Below are 16,576 nucleotides of genomic sequence, written 5' to 3' on the forward strand. Positions count from 1 at the left end.
CACTGTGCTGCACAGAGCTCATGCTGATGGAGTTCTGGAAGCAGGCCTGGAAGACATCCTAACAACAGAAAGAACTATGCTGCTGCAACAGAGACTGGGGAAAAAGAGAGGACTGAGAAAGCCTCAGCCCAATGCGAGACACATCTCATCCTCCTGCACCCAGGGAGGAGAACCCGGGCTGGGGACTTCTCCAACGAGTGCCATTCTCCAGCATTCCCATGTCCTTACAATTTGGGAGGTTAGAGATCCATATCAAGCAACCAACCTCCACCCCAGCCTTGGGCAAGTCTCGTCACCCTTCCATGCCTCAAAATCAAAATTGCACTTCACCGTTGTCTCCTCAGGCTATGAGCCAGTCAAATATCCAAGCTCTGCCTCAGCCTCAGTTCACAGAAATCACAGAATGGTTTGGGTTGGGAGAGACCTTAAAGATCATCTAGTTCCAACATCCCCCCCACCCACTAGACCAGGTTGCTCGGGGTCCCATACAAGCTGGCCTTGAACACTTTTTTGAACTTCTAAAGGTGGCCAACAGAATGACACCTACACAGCGACCTGGTTGCAATTCAGCTCACTGGAAAAGTAAATCTTGGAGTGTGGGGGAGGACAAAGGCCTCTTGATGAATATTTACCTCCGTGGTGAGGGTTTGAGAGAGCACAGGAAAATGCTTCCACTGTGACCCCACTTTCTGGCCACGTGAATCTGATAATCAGGCATGAAAGCACCAGCCACGCACATCTGCGCTTAGGTCCTTAGAAAAATATTTACTGAAACTTTCAAAATACCCTACCCTAAAAAGACAACTTGTGCAAATGTGAAGACTTATTAACCAAGAGAAAAAAATCTAAACTGAGCTGAAGCCTAAGCAGGAGCAAGAAGGGACAAAGCAGAAGAACACATTAGGTGCTGGCACATGACAACGTGCAAACACATCCAAAAAAGGTGCAGAAACACTTCTGAGTCTCACACAGCACATTTCATTGTGCCCCAGCTCTAACACATTCAGTCATCACAGCCCTTCATCACTCAACAACACCTAGCTAATGATATCTTGCAGGATGCTTGGGAGAGGTGTTTAAATAAATACTATGTGGCACCCAGTGAATATGAAAATCCTCATAATCAAAGAGTGACTAACGACTGTTATTCGGAGCCGTAACAGTGACTCAGCTGTGGAGAGCCAGGCCTTTGCTGGTTTTTACGTGTATGGGGGATTCCTGTAGCCAGCTCCAGCCCTTTGCTTAGGCTCACTGATGTGTATCTCAGTGCAGGCTGCTCAGAAACTGCCCTTTCCAACTCCAATAGATCAAGAAAGGAACAACACCTGTTTTCTGGGGCCTCACAGCCCACTGCAGAAATGCAGCTCCCACAAAGCCTTTAACAACCCACTGGAGTTGCAGCGCAGCAGAGAAGCCGTGCAGAAACTCACACCCATATGGGCCTTCAATTAATAATCACGAGCTTGATAATTAGGTGATGCTAACTGGCAATTCATTTTATGGGCCATTTGCAATCCACACACTCCCACCACAGCATGCAATGCTGGCAGCTGCTGAAGAGTGAGAAGACAACTGGTGAGTCGGTGTCCATCAGCCTCACAGCCCTCACCCCTCACTTCAGCCTCACCTTTCACAGCTCTGCCCCTTCCATCTGGCTGCCTCCCATGTCAGCATCTGCCAACTTCACTATTTTTAATACTGTTTTTGGAATCAGGTCAGTGGCACATAAAATAGCAGCCTCATTTTACTACCAAAAGGAAGTCTCTGCCCAGAGTGTTTTTACTGGAAAGAGATACGCTACTCTTAAATATTTATCCCGTACAGCTAAACTATTCACCTTTACATCAGGAAACATGTTTCCACATTAAATCTTCATTTGAATATGGTTTTAGAAAAAAACCTCATAGGGAAGCTTTGATTCTCAGTGCGTATTTTGCTATTTCTAGGAGGTACAACACTTCCGTGCCATTTGCTCTGCTGACAGCTCTCCACTCCAGCCAAGCAAACCTCGCCCCCTCTCTCTGAGCACAGCACGAGCCCTATTGTAGGTGAGATCTCACAGCATTCTCCTAAAGCTGCCTAAGAAACGTGCAGCTCAGCACATGCTGAGCACAGTCCCATGGGCCAAACAAGTGGTCCATACCTTTCCCTTGGAGGACACACAGCAGCACTCAGGAATAGATGCTCCCATGGCCTGCACCTCCCCGAGCAGGCAACTCAATGGTATGAGGAGCCCTCTGGTCAATCAAGGCCCTGGTCAAAGAGGGCCACCAGAGCCATTGCCCAGGGCCTTGTACAGATGGCTTTTTGAGTATCTCCAAGGAGGAAGATGCCACCACCTCTCTGGCTGGTAGCCACCACGGTCTCCTACCACCTCCTGAAGGCAAAGCCAGACCAAGCCAAAAAGCCACTGGAAGAAATGTTTGACCCTCCCAGCAGGAACAGCATCAAGTCCAGCCCCAGACTTACAGCACAGTCCTCAGTGTAAACTCCCGTCCCTGCGACTTCACTCATGCCATGTTTCAATGAGCATCCTCCACAGATGGAAGCCACAGGCTCTAATGGGGGCAGCAGCCTGGACACAGCAGGATGTTGCAAATCTTTTGACTTCAGGAATGACCTCCAGGATGGGCTCCTGGAGCTGGGTGAGCCCATGTGCTGCCCACCCATGTCCACAAGACCCCAGCGTGACCAGCATGGGTTTTTCCCCTACAACCCACAGGTCCCTCAGGCCATCAAACATTCTGCAAGAAGCAGGTTGGGAGTAGAGATTAAATAATGGACAACTCCCTATAGAGGGGTCTGCACCCCCAAAATATCCTTAGAGGTTGTAGGAAAAAAAGATGAAAAGCCTTTAAGTCCAACGCACCTTTCTGCCTGATAAACTGTGTAAGAGTAGTACATGGAGGACACTGGGGGCCACCCATTGCCATAACTGAAAAAATGATTATTTAAAATCTGCTGGTTTGTGCTGGGTTTGTATGTACATACATATATATGTTTACAGAGAGATAGAAAAGCTTGTTTTGGGCAGTACCATAAAGATCAGCTAGTTTCAACCCATTCACCATGAGCACGGATGTCACCCACTAGACCAGGCTGCTCCAAGCCCCATCCAACCTGGCTTTGAACACTTCCAGGGATGGGGCGGCCACAGCTTCTCTCTCTCTGGGTTTACATATACACACCTGTGTGCATATATATATATATGTGTGTGTGTGTGTGTGTATATATATATACACACACATGTACAGGAAGACATCACTGGATCAATAAATGACCAACATAATAAAGAGCAGATTAATTTACTCCTCATGGATGGATTCAGAGAGTTTAGAAACTTCTGTAAGCGAGGCTATAGCGTGTAAAGATGAGATCTCTTGCATCATCAAACGAAGCATGAGAGATCCAAGACTGCTCCAAAAATGTTTTTAAAAATAGAAGGAAAAAGCGAAGTGTAAACTTTTTGGCAACATTTGGCATTAAGGGGTTCAGCATGGGAATTAAAAAGTCAATAAATAATGGCCTGTTGAAGCCTGCACCGCCTTCCTTTCTCAGGGGTCATATCGTTTTTTCACTCTCTTCCAGGCATTCTTCTCCAAGTTCATCAATTTGATTTATCCCAGAACGCTGTGGTGTCAGGGGAAATGGCAATCAGCATTTTTCCCCCCATTCCTCATCTCATGTTTTTCCGCTGCCGGCCGGCACTGCCTGTGCAGCCAGAGCAGCAGCTGCCACTTCCACTGCCGGCCCTGCTGCCTTCAGCAAACCCCTGCCTCAGAACACACCTTACTCAGCTCATTATTTTCTTTTTAAGCTGTTTTCTTGGAAAAAAAGAGACATATTAATCCTTATTTGTGGCTATTACAACCACCCGCCTCCACACGCACCCTGAGCCGCGGGAGGAGCTCCTCTAGCTGCAGCTTTATTTAGGCAACTACAATTCTCAGTGTATGCAGATTTATCTCAGGGGTTTTTTTAAAAAGTCCTTTGTTTTTATTATCACTAATAAAAATGCCTCCTCCCCAGCACACTTCTTTTCAGCTACAGTACCCTGGGAGCTTAAAAACAACGCGTCAGACAAGCCAACCCCCTCTAATATTATCACTGTGTATTTTTAATTTCTCCATGACGACTTGCAGCTGCAATTACAGAACATGAACAAAAATCAACTATTCATATTTCTTAATGAATAAGCATAATAGATAAAAGATTATTATTCATTTTTCCTTTATCATGTAATGAATTTCCTGAATAAAGGAAATTGCTCACAGCAAGGGAATGAGTAGCAGCAACAAGGAATAACACTTCAAAGCGCTTATGCCTAGTTAACCTCCTCCCACAATGAATTTTTCGTCCTGGACTCAAAAAGACCCCAATCCACTCTGCTCAGTTATTGACCTGAACACACTGGACAAACATAAATAAAATATATATTCCTTCCTTCTTCTGCAGGAAAGATTATGGCCATCAACAGCTGATTTAGCCCTTCAATAAACTCCAGCTGCAGCTGATTCATGTTCCCATCAGTTCAAACATCTAACTGAGGCAGACAGCATGTAATGCTCTAATATTTTAATTCAATTAATTATTTTAATAGGCTGAAGGTTTCAAAGCTGCTCATATTTCAGTACCAGTGTATTTTAAGAGAGGTATCCACTTAATTTCTCCTTTTTTATTTTCATATCTATATATATCTATAACCTTACATACACTTTTTTTTAATGTTATTTATTGAGCTCGGCCTCCTGTGACCTTTTCACCGACCTCATCTGGAAAACCTTTCTCCCATTTTAATTAACCCAGGATCCTTTTCCAGCCTGAGTTATTGATCTACACCGCTTCACCCTGCAGAGCACTCTCAGATCTAGAAGCCCTGCAGGTGCATCACCAGCGCACTTTTTCCACACAATTGTACACACACCCTGAAAAAGCCACCAAAACATGTGGTGGTATCAGCCTATTATCTGCTACTGTGACAGCTCAAATGGATTCAATCCAATCAACCAGAGCTGGGGATGGCTGTCCTTTGGTGGGTGCACCTCCTACCATAATAAAGCATAGAGCTGGCAAGTAAGTCAGGCTTCAGATGTGGACCTCTCAGCTCTTTACAGAACCAAAGCAGCAGCAGCTCCCTTTTCAGTCAGATTTTACACTGCTTCTGCTGCTGGCATCCCAGGGAGCTGCTCAAGCTGGAAATCAAGCCAACAGGTCAAGTGTGGCTTCAGATGTCCCCTGCTGGGCAGGGATGCTCAGGTAGGAACACTGTGGGTGGTTGGTCTGGGGCTAAACCGTGCCAAGGTTTCCCCAGAAAATGCTCTGGGAAGGGTTTCAAAAAGGGGCTGGATGGAATTAGAGGCTACAAAGCCCCACACCAACTTGAACCTGAAAGTTTCCCAAGAGGTACCACTCTGGTTGTGGGACCTAAAGAATGCAGCCACGGTAAGCAGAAGCCAGCTATAGCCTGATGCTGATGGAGCAACAGAGGATGGAAATGGACTCCTGGGTGGGACAAGTCCTCATCCCCCACAGGCCTGGCTTTAGTCACACCTGGCATCCTAAAAGCATTTCTAAGAACTTGACTCAGGTGCAAAGCAGAGTCACCCCGAGAGGAGCTTACTTCTCACCAAGGATGGGTGAGACTTAGAGCAACCTGATCTGGTGGAAGGTGTCCCTGTCCATGGCAGGGGGGCTGGAATGAGATGATCTTTAACATCCCTTCCAACCCAAACCATTCTGGGATTTCTGGGATTTCAAGGTCTGACACCCAGCAAGATGTCATGTGCAAGCAGGCATCAGACTGGATTATAGATGTTGGGTGTGGTTAGGAAAGGGAAGCTGATCCTTGTAAATAAAGGTATTGATTTGAACACTGGAGTTCATGGGAATTAGGATCACTGGGCACTCAGGCAGGATCCTCCTGGCAGGGCTGTGAAAGCCTTGGCTGCCAAAAGCTGACCTTGGTGACGTTCCCACACTGAGGAACACCCAGACTCTGCCAACAAGAGATACTACAGCAGTACGGACAGCTTCCATTTGTATCTGCAAATGGATACAAGGCAGGCACAGGCTATTCCCAGCAGGAATGCTTCCAGCTGAGGATGGTGATAAAGTACAACTCATCTGCTGCTCAGTCCTGCTCACAACTCCAGCAACACCACCCAACCACTGAGCAGTCAGGAAGAACACTCCCCATCCAAAGAGACTGGTACCCTCCATGGTGACCTGTGCCAGAAACACTCAGAGCAAGTGCAAGCCAAAAACCTAAATGCCCCAATTAAGGTCACCCATGCGTTGCTGAATGAGCTGCCCAGGCATCTCCCAGGGATGTGGCCTCCTCTTTTACGAAGTGCAAAGTGGAAAGCATTTAGCAGGTAGACCATATGATTTTTCCACTTCACCTGTACTTCTCCTGGAAACAAAGGGGTTCCTTATGTGCTCTCTGCCTTCAGCTGAGATTCACATTGTGCTGTAACATGGCTCCTTTGTAAAATCAGGGGTTGGGAGCAGCCTGTTTTTTTGGGCAAGCCCCCACGCTGGTTTGTAGCAGTAACAGATACGGCAATTACAGGACTGTTTCAGCTGAAATACAGCGTTCCTCAGTGGATTGGTTCATTCAGGTCCAGGGAACACACGTAGGCAGAAAACCCTTATTTCCTGACTGAGTAGGTGTGTGACTTCTCTATCAGATGCTTACTTATCAAAAGGTACATTTTAGAGATTATCTGGGAGGGTGTTAACAACACGAGGTGATGAAAACAAGCGCCGTGAGCGCTGGGCTGGGATGAGAGCCTGGCAGGTCCAGATTGTTCAATCTGAAAAACTGAACCTGGGCAGCCTGGTAAGTGTCTGTATGGCACATGGATCCCTGCAGAGGGAATTTAGAAGCAGGTATTACCAATCATTTGGTTTTCCTTCTTAAAAGTGATTCATAAGCCAAGAGAGATCAGTTTTGGGAGACAGCAGTGGGATAGGGCCAGGAGTTCCACGCTGAGCATCTGGCTCTGGCTTGACTCTGCAGAAAGGGGTGGCTTGCCCAGGACACAAGGGCTGCTGCAATTGTAATTTTTTCCAGATACCAACCACATGCATTTCTTTGTAGATATAGGGGAAATGGCTTTGGTCACCATTCAGTGGTTCTCAAAATCCTGAAGTCCTTAATGCTGGAAGGACCAGGCAGCAAAATACGACAGCTGACCTGCAAGCATGAAATGCAAAGCTTGGCTTTGCAGCTGATCCCTCAGCTGCTACTTAAAAGCCGTGTTGTTTTGCAAAGCCCAAAACCTCATACTTTCTCCTTATTGGATTAGAAACCAGGGGGAAAAGCACATTACTGAAGTTCCTAAGTACAACTGGATATTGCTAGCAGTGAGTTCCCAACCCGGAGCTGTTATTGACACACAACAGCACTCACGCTGATCACGCCACCATTTCTCCTCACGTTTATATACTCCCTGTTCAAGCAGTACATAAAATAGCCATCATCCCAGCACGCCAAGAGGAAGGGAAGGCACAGCTCCAAGGGACAGTTATGCATGAGGCATCCTACCCCAGCACTGCACATCATGAGCCACAGACCCACTGACCACCATGAAGCATATCAAAGGCAACAGAATTAATGTCTGTGACAGGGGATACTATCTCCTAACTATCTCCTGACAGCATCCAGAGAGCAGCTTGGATGAAATGCATTAGTTGCCCCAAGTACAGCAAAAACAAATGCTGTGATAAATCTTACAAGCTGCCAGAGACCTTTTTATTGTTCCTCAGACTCCTAAGTTTCCACTACTTCATAAAGCAGCAGGGACGGGATACAGCCGCCTTCCATGTGAGGGGAAGACTCAGGCAACATCCGTGAGCAAAGGCCTGCACCCAATCCTGAGTCCGGGGGGCTGGGGACACTGCACAGCCACTCACCTCCCCAAATCCCAAAAAACTTGTCAGCTGCTGGAATCTGGGCAGAGGGACCCAGAGAAGGTTACCTGCTCTGGTTTCATGGGCTAAAAACGGGCTGCTGCACATCACAGGCGGGACGCAGGGCTGGACGGAGGTTGCTCTAATTTCTTCTGCATCACTAAGTCAGAAGTGAAAAGGCTGAGAAGCCCCATCAGGAGCAGTAAATGGAATTTCCTCAAAGCCTGGGGAAGACAAGCGTTGAGGAATGTCTGGGGCAGCATCTCCTCTGAACCCATCCCTCCACCAGCAGGGATGCAGGCTGGGAGCAGGGTGTGGGATCAGGGAGAGGCAGCATCTTGTGCTCCAGGGGCAAGCAAAGCCCCACCAGACTCAGCAGCTCCTCTGAGCATCTAAGCTATCTGAGGAGTCACTGGAGCATCACTCTCATTCTGCAGGGATGGAGATGCCACTGTGACCCACCCCACTGAGAAGAGAGACAGCCAGGAGTCCTGGGTCATGCTGGGGCTCCTCCTACCCTCTCCAAACCAAGCCATCCCAGCCCCCTGCCCAGTGCACGTCCTGCCAGGATGATGCACACCACCACACACAGAGCGTTTCATTACAAACCTCGCAGTGACAAGGAGTGTTAAGCAGATATAAAGGACATCAGTCATTTACCCATCTGGTGGAAAGTCTAGTTGCTGGCGGAAAATAGAGAGGATTGTTATGGCAAGATCTACCATATGGCACCATTATGTGGAGCTTTGCAAGTGCTTTCTCTGAGCGTGCAAGCAAGATTTCAGCCTTTGAAGAAATGCTGCATTGTTAGCCTGGATACGCAGGAGCCTCTTGAAAGAAGCTGTGGCAGATGGCACAGCTTTGTTCTCTTGGTTCGCAGGCAGTTCGTGCAACCCCAGATTTCCTCCTCGCTGGGGCACAGTGATCAGTGATCCTCCTGATGTGTCCTACGGGAGGACTGATGGCTCCTGAAACTCCTTAAATCCGATGGATGCTGGCTGGCAGGTACCACACCTCTGCACGAGCCTCAGGAAGCAAACACCGCCGACCCAAGCTGGCCGGACATAGCGGTGTTGATGCACGGAAAGCTGCACAAAATCATAAAGCATTGTCCCAGCCAAAGGAGCTGCAAATCAGTAAATCTTGCTGAAATACTCTGCTTTTGTTTGTGCCTCTCTGCCAGCACCTGCTCCTCCCTGGGTGGCTGAGCCTGGCCGGAGCCCCGGCAGGACCGCGGACAAAGAAAAGCCTTTCAGACAGGGCCGGTGCCCGCTTGAGCGACATCCCAACAATGCTCCAACAAAACCCATTCAGACCAGGCTGGGGGAGAGGGAGAGAAAGGGAAAAGGTTCCTCTGGGAGGAAGCAGTGATCAGTCATTGACCACAGCAACAACATCTGCATCTGCCCTAAGCCAGGGAAAAGCCCCTGCCTGCTGCATATGGCTGGCTGGGACAGGGAGCATCATCCCTGCACAGTCTGGGATGAAGATCAGGCATTTCTTATTGCTGAAATAAAAAAAATTTAAAAAATCCCATTTCCCTGTTTTTTCTAATACAACTAAGTGAAAAACAGAATAAACCCCTAACTATTTATCTATTCTATTTACCTATCCTAATTAAAATCCAAAGTGTCCATCTAACACAAAACAGGCTAAAAAAACAGACACCGGGAGAGAAGCCCAAGCCTTTAGCTGACCTTGGAGTCACAGCTGCTCCATGTCCCTCTGCATCTCAGGCCCTCATTCTCTGCTGCTGGCACGGGACAATCACCAATTTCTCATGCTACGGATGTTTCCTGTCTCAGATCAACAGGCACATTTAAAAACACACGAAGCTCAGGGAATATTTTGCAGGATGGCTCCAAAGAGAAAGGGACTTTGCCCTTCGATGGGAGCAGCAGGCTGGGATCTGTGGAGCATGGATCCCACTCTGTGGTTTGTGTCCGTGGGAGGACTGTCCATCCCAGTGACCAAGCCGACTGCTGCAATGTCCCCAAAGATATCCCCCATCCCAGGCCTGAAATCCTCCATCCCTCCCACTCTGAGACCCTAGTGGGAACAAGCAGGGCAGAAAAGTCACGATCAGGCTGCAAAAGAAGAGCTGGCAAAGGACCAACTCCAGCTGGCAAAGCCTCCAGATCCCCTCCAACCCCTTTAACCTCCCTCAACCCAATGGGCTGAGACAGCCAAGGACTTTGGGGGGAGCCTTAGTCCCACAGAGCAGGCACAAGCCATCCCAGCGCGGATGGCCGAGCATGATGGCATCGGGCTCCTGCAGGCGTAAAGATCAGCCCAGCACCTCTGAGTGCCTTCTCTGTCTCTCTTCCAAATGTTACACAGTGGGTTTGTACAGGAACAGTGGGATACTTTCCAAACCATTTAACTAATGCTGAAATTTAATACCCGACACCAACAGGTTACCGAGAGCAAGAAGGAGCCGTTGTAAGGATGGGGGGAATTTGCAACTTCGCTCCCCTGAATGGCAATCTGCCTTCTTGTGCCCACAGGGCAGAGCTTGGCTTCCCCTTGCCTCCCAACCAGTGCTGGCTTGGGTTGAGATCTGCCTGATGGGTTTTTTGGGGAGCCAGGGGGTTGCAGCTGCTTGCAAAGGAGCACGGTGGGCACCCGCTATTCCCCCTCCCTGCATGACTTCAGTCCCCAGGGAGCCAGCGTGGCTCCTGCTGCCAGCGTGCCCTGGAGCAGCAGCTGCCTCCGGGCCTTTTTTCTCACCCTTGGCTGGGGAAAAATAACTAAAAATCTCAACAGCATGCAGAAGGACTGAAGAGCAGGACAGCCACACCAGGTGTGCCCCAGGCTGGACTGGCTCCTGCCTCTTTGCACACAGAAGTTCCCTCGGGCACTGCCACTGCATGAAGCATCTGGATGAGTTTGGAGGAAATGTTCTGAAAATCCTGGGCTGAGGTGAGGTGCACAGATTTGGTGGGGGCTCCAGTACCTGAGCCTCCAGAGATACCTCCTTCAGCCCAACAAGCCTTTGGCTGGGGCATGGAGAAAGTGATCCATGGGAAAGAATTTCCCCAGGAAAACCTGATTTGGCCAAGTTATCAGTGGACAATAAATTGGGACAGACACAGCCACTTCACCTGAACATACCCAATGTGACCCATGGCATTTTGCAGGACTGCTGCAAGAAGAGTCCTGCTGCATGGACACTTCATCCCCACCGTGCTGTGTTGGTGTCCTGGTCTGCCACATCCTGCCCATGGAGAAGGCTGTCTGGGCAAAACCAGCTTTTATAATACAACCTGGAGCTTTCCTCCACCAAGAAGCCCGGCTCAACAGGTCCATGCTGCCTGGCATCTAATGGGATGTGCTATACCTTGAGGTGTGACTGACCAGTGTCACAATTCACAGCTCTCCCTGTGCATCCCAGCACTGTAGGAAAACCTCATTTCACTGCTGAATGATCTCAAAGTAAAACACCATCCAAAATACCACAACAAAATGTTTTTGCTTAGAGGAAATTAAAGCTTTCTTGGCTGTCAATTTTTTTCTTAATCCATGTTTCTCCAAGTTTTGGAACCAAAGGATAAAGAAAAAAGATCCTGACTTTCCAAATCTCAATGTAGCCCACACCTGATGCTTTCTGTGAAACTGAGTGCCCAGCAAGTAAAGTCACTTTGCACTTACGGGGGACATTCTGCTTGGACCCAACCCCCTGCTGTAAGAAATTAAGAGTTCCTAATCAGAGAGACCACCCCAAACTGGCAGGACTTCAGGGAGGAGCACAGCTCAGGGTTCAGCAACAGCAGCCTCCATTCATGCCAAAGTATGCCTGAAAACTCAAAACCAAGGCTGGAGAGACTGCAAAGAGGGCCTTGGGGGGAAAGAGGGAGAAACCTCAAAACTAAACTTGAAATGAAGAAGTATCCTACTTACCACCAGCTCGGTGAACATGGCATCCAGCTCCTCCACTGGCGGCATGGGCAGTGAGGGCTCCATGGTCTGCAGGGCGAAGCTGCTGTCATTGCGCAGCCGGTACGTGATCTCGGGGTGGTCGCTGCTGCGGAAGCAGCAGAAGATGAAGGAGATCCCCCGGCCGCTCCTCTTCCTCGGGGCCATGGCCACAATCCTCTGCGTGCCTCCCTCCTGGGCACTAGATCCTGCAGGGAAGAGAAGAGTGGAGGCTCGAGCAGCCGCCCCGCAGCGCTGCGCTCCCGTCCCGCGGTGGGAGGAGGAATCGAGCCACCCACGCGCTCGGCACGGAGGGGAAGAGCAGAGACGGTTTTCATGCCAAATATTTCTGCTCAGATTTGACGTTTACAGTCCTGGCAACCTTGACGACCACGCAAATTAAAAAGATGCATTTGCTTTGCCTCATGCCAGAGCTGGCAGCGGCAGGGGTCACACCACTGTCCCCGTGGGATGAGGAGTCCTGGGCCCCACCACTGTTGCCAATCCCAGCAAATCTGCACCAACCTCCCCATGCCATGGAAGCCAGGCCAGCCCCCCTCATACCCACACCTCATACCCCCTCATGCCAGGGGTATGGAAAATTCAGGAGACTGCTGCCAGAACAGCTGGATATGCTTGGGGCCACCAGGTCCCCGCCATGGGTAACTCAGTCCTTGAAGACCTCATGTGTCTCAGGACATCCCGAGCTACAGACAGCAGCAGAGCTGAAAAAATATCCTGCACGCTTCCCCCAACTCTTAAACGTATTCCTAAACATCCACCAGCAACCCCTGGCAGGGCGGCTCTTTTTCATGGAAAGTTTTGCTTGGCTTTAATTAGATAAACCTTACTTGTAGCTCCAGTAAATATTTACAAGACGCGATTTCAGCTGATAAAAATCACACGGTGCCGGTAGCTCAGATTTTCCTAAGCAGTGCTGACGTTGGGCATTGCTCACACCGGCGGCTGCTTAGGTTTTGTTGATTTCTGAAACTCTTGGTTGGGAGCAAAGCTCAGGGCAGGAACCACATGCCCTGCCTGACTAATAACTGCAAGGACCAGGCAAATGCTGCCCCAAAATTGGGACTCTCAAGTCAGCGACACAAGAGGAGGGTCACCTATGAGGAATGAAGAGTGTGGAGAAACACTCTAATGAGAAAAATCAACCAGCAAAGCAGGGAATTTTTGAAAGGCTAAACATTTGTCTTACAAAGTTACACACCCACATATTTTATCTCTGTGAAACAAGACACTGAGATGTTAAGAGACGGCAAAAACAGCCAAGGTTGAAATATGGATGACTCAGATTTATTAACAAAGCTATGAAGAGACTCGGGGAAAAAAGGTCAGCATTTGGAGAGGAGTGTCTGATCTCCCCAGAGCCTGCCATTCCCTCCAACTATGGATTTATACAGCAGAATAAACAGCTGCTGTGCCCTGCGGAGAGCCAGGGCTGGGGTCAGACCTGAGGTCCGACCCTGCACCACCACGGCATGGCAAACACTGCCCTCTGAAAACAGGGACCTTGCAGAAAATTCAGGCTCTACCCACAGTTCTTTAGCAGAGGACCTGACCCTTGAAATGATCCCGACTGCACGTTTTTAGCACATGGTGTAATCATCTGCTGAACCACGAATGATGGGAAACAGCTATTGGATCATCATGCAGGATAATCCCAGGCTGTGCAATTGCTCTGTGCCCAGCCTGAAGAGTCCCCCCTTCCTGAAGGGCCCCAAATCTCATTTCACATTTTTACATCTCGGATATAGAAATATGCAGCCACTGGAGGAATTTCAGCTGCCATGAAAGCTCTCTCATCACGGCTCCCCGGCAGCCAGCACCGCAGCAAATCCATTAGCAGCCTGCTGGCATCCCCTCGGTGTCAGCAGCATTTGGGGACCTGCTGAGGAGTTTCTCTCCTAAAGAAGGGAGGGAAACAAAAAGCCAAAGGCACAAAGATCTTGGCCTACTCCAACATGGAGGAAAACACTGCAGGTTTGGGTTTTAAAGAGCCACAAGGAGCAGGGTGCAAAGGGAGATGCTGGTGGCCGCCCAGCGCTTTGTGCCTGGCACAGGAGCTCTGTCCCAACCCACTTGTCCTCGGCCGTGCAAAGTTTGGTCACTTGGGTCATCCCAAGTCCATGGGTACAACCACACCATTCCCAGAACAGGGCCCAATCCTGCTCCTGCAGCTGGTCTGGAGCAAACAGACCCATTCTCCTCTTCCACAAGGCATTTTCCATCCCCTTTTCAACACCACGTCAACCTCGTCCTTGAAACCTGCCGCTACGTACAAGCTCTGACTTGGGCTTACCAAAACGTGTGGAAAGCTTTTATCAGAACAACACCTGCTCTTCAGAGATACGCACTCCTGACAATGTTTTATGAGGAGTCTGAATGACAGACCAAAAGGCAAGGTTTTCTTTTGGGGTTTAAAGCAGACAGCCATGCAGCAACCAAGACAAGGTACTTCTGAGCGGCTTCCAGCTCTGGAGATATTGAGGTTCCTCATTTTCATCTATAAACAATTTAAAAAACCAAACCACCCTATAATGTAGACTGAGTGGGCTGTAGGTTATTAGCAACCAAGGCTAAAAAAAGGTTAGGGAGAGAATATGCTAGCTACCAGGCAAATAGCATTAAACCTTCAGAAGGCTGATGAATATTCATTGACATGATGGATCAAAATCAAAACACAGCTCCCCGGCAAGTTGTCGGGAGCTGCAGACAGCGCAGCTTGCATCGTCAGAACAAAGTCCAGCTACACAGCCTCCTCCTCCCCTGCAAATCCTGCAGAAATTGGTTATTCAAGAAGAAAAAACAGGAGCCCCAGGCAATCTGGAGGCTTGTGTTAAGGAGAACAGAAGGGACAAGTTCTAAGCTGCATCGTATGTTAAGTGTCCTGCTCCCACCTCCTGCTTGTACCTTTGACCGCTAATTAGATCAATAAATTTAAGTCAGATTGTGATCTAATGGTGCCTTCTGGCCTCTGCTATCGAGCAGGACAGAATAAATTAAGCTTAATTGCCCCTGTATGTACAGAGCCAGGGAAGATAGGTTGGGAAGGGTCACTGAGGGAACTTGTAGCCAAGCCCAAATCTCAAGGCAGGACTGATGGGGCTGAATCACTTCCAAACAACTCTGTTTTCACAGAAACAAGGGTGGAAACGTGTGTGTGATGGGCGCAAACTGCAAACCTGGACTGAAGAGAAGAAGGAGAAGGAGCTTAGCCCACGTGTGCAACCAGGATGGATGGAGGCCACGGGCTCAGTGATACAAAGACATGCAAGTTTAGTTCTCCCCAGCCCTAAAAAGAAAAGCATCAAGCCTACATCGCCCTGAGCAGTGCTTAAATGAAATCAGTCATTAAGGAGAAAATTGGACCCTGGTGTCGCTTCCGCCTTTGCTTTAAGGAAAGGAGAGCAGCAATTATCACTTGCATATTCAACAGCTTCCTCAGCAAGCTAAATTAAACTGCACGGAGCAACGAGCTGCCAAAGCCTGTCTGTGACCGATGCCCCAACCAGCTGGTTTGGAGCCAGCACCGGTATTGCAGCATTGCGGTCTGCAGCCTAAAAATACCCAACAAGGGCACAAACACATGCAAAGGAGCGCGCACGCTCCCCTTCACACCCGCCTCCTCCAAACCCACCCAGGAGCCAGGAGCTAAATCCTCAAATATGAATATTAGCTTGTTGTTTTCCTGGCTCTCCTCCCAAAGTGAGGATGCAAGATCCTGAGTGAGCTCTTCCTCTGAATGTGGAGCTTTATTCCAGCACATTGCACAAGCAGGGAGTGTTTTTGATGCAAGTGTAACAGCGCTCACTGACTGTCTCTGCCATGTCCTGACCAATTTCAGCATCTTGGGCCATGTCAAGCTTTGCCTGCCCTTACTCTGCAAGAGCTTCAGCACAGCCTGGGATGCTCCCAAACAATGGAAATATTCCAACTTTCATCCATCACTGCAAAGTGACCTCCTTGGCTGGTGGGGAAGCACTCAGCCTCAGCAAGGACTTTAGGAAGACACCATCGCTGTCACGAGTGTTAGAGCCAGGACCCCTTTTTACAGCACTTAGCAGGAATTTGGCATTCCACACACTGCACCCTGTACTTGTCCCACCCCACCACTGAGCAATGCTGGTTCTCCCTCGGGACTTCTCGCCATGAGTGCAACACCCAGCAGAGGGCACAGCTCAAGATACCTTGCACCATTTTTTAAAATTAACAATTTTTAAATGACTTTTCTTCCCATTATAAGTCACATTCAGACCTCCACAGCAATAAAAACTGGATGCTCCCATAGCATTTTTCAGATCAGTTCTACGTTTGTGGCATCCCCCGAGAAGCATCAAAGCCTTTCCCAGGCGTGTTTTGATTTTTCACTTTACAAAGCCAAGACAGTCAGCACCCTCCTTGCTTCCACTCACTAACCCAACCTCTTCTTGGGCTTGGTCCTGATTGTGAGCCCTTCAAAGTGTGTTCATGGTGCTCTGCCCATCTAGGAGGCAGCAGCACATCCCTCTCAAGAGAGAGAAGTGCTGCTGCGTTTCATATTTGCACCAAAGCTGGTGCAAGGAAACACTTTTTACTGAGAGGGGTCTAAGCATTCTTCAGTTTTAAAAATAAAAGGTTTGACACCGAGCCCTTGCATGGATGAAATGCTCAGATATAGGATGGCATTCCCCTGAGCAGGAATTCCCTCCAACACAGAAGCTTAAAGGATATGAGCCCATCACCAGCATCTCCA

The 16,576-nt window shown here is 48.9% G+C and overlaps 1 protein-coding gene across 5 annotated transcripts in view; it reads right to left on the bottom strand.

Moving 5' to 3' along the window:
* The window catches only part of DAAM1 (dishevelled associated activator of morphogenesis 1), a 90,216-nt gene that overhangs the window by 40,733 nt on the left and 32,907 nt on the right, over positions 1-16,576 (bottom strand). For all 5 annotated transcript variants that reach the window (XM_042047369.1, XM_042047368.1, XM_042047367.1 and 2 more), the window contains one exon: positions 11,815-12,038. In XM_042047369.1, coding sequence (XP_041903303.1) covers positions 11,815-11,997 — 183 coding nt within the window. In that variant the 5' untranslated portion in view covers positions 11,998-12,038. Of the gene's footprint in view, positions 1-11,814; positions 12,039-16,576 lie in introns of those variants that run through there.

The sequence above is a fragment of the Corvus kubaryi genome, unplaced genomic scaffold (genome assembly GCF_017639235.1).
Source record: "Corvus kubaryi isolate FWS band 111438036 unplaced genomic scaffold, C.kubaryi_AGA036_p1.0 66, whole genome shotgun sequence".
NCBI classification, from domain to species: Eukaryota; Metazoa; Chordata; class Aves; order Passeriformes; family Corvidae; genus Corvus; species Corvus kubaryi.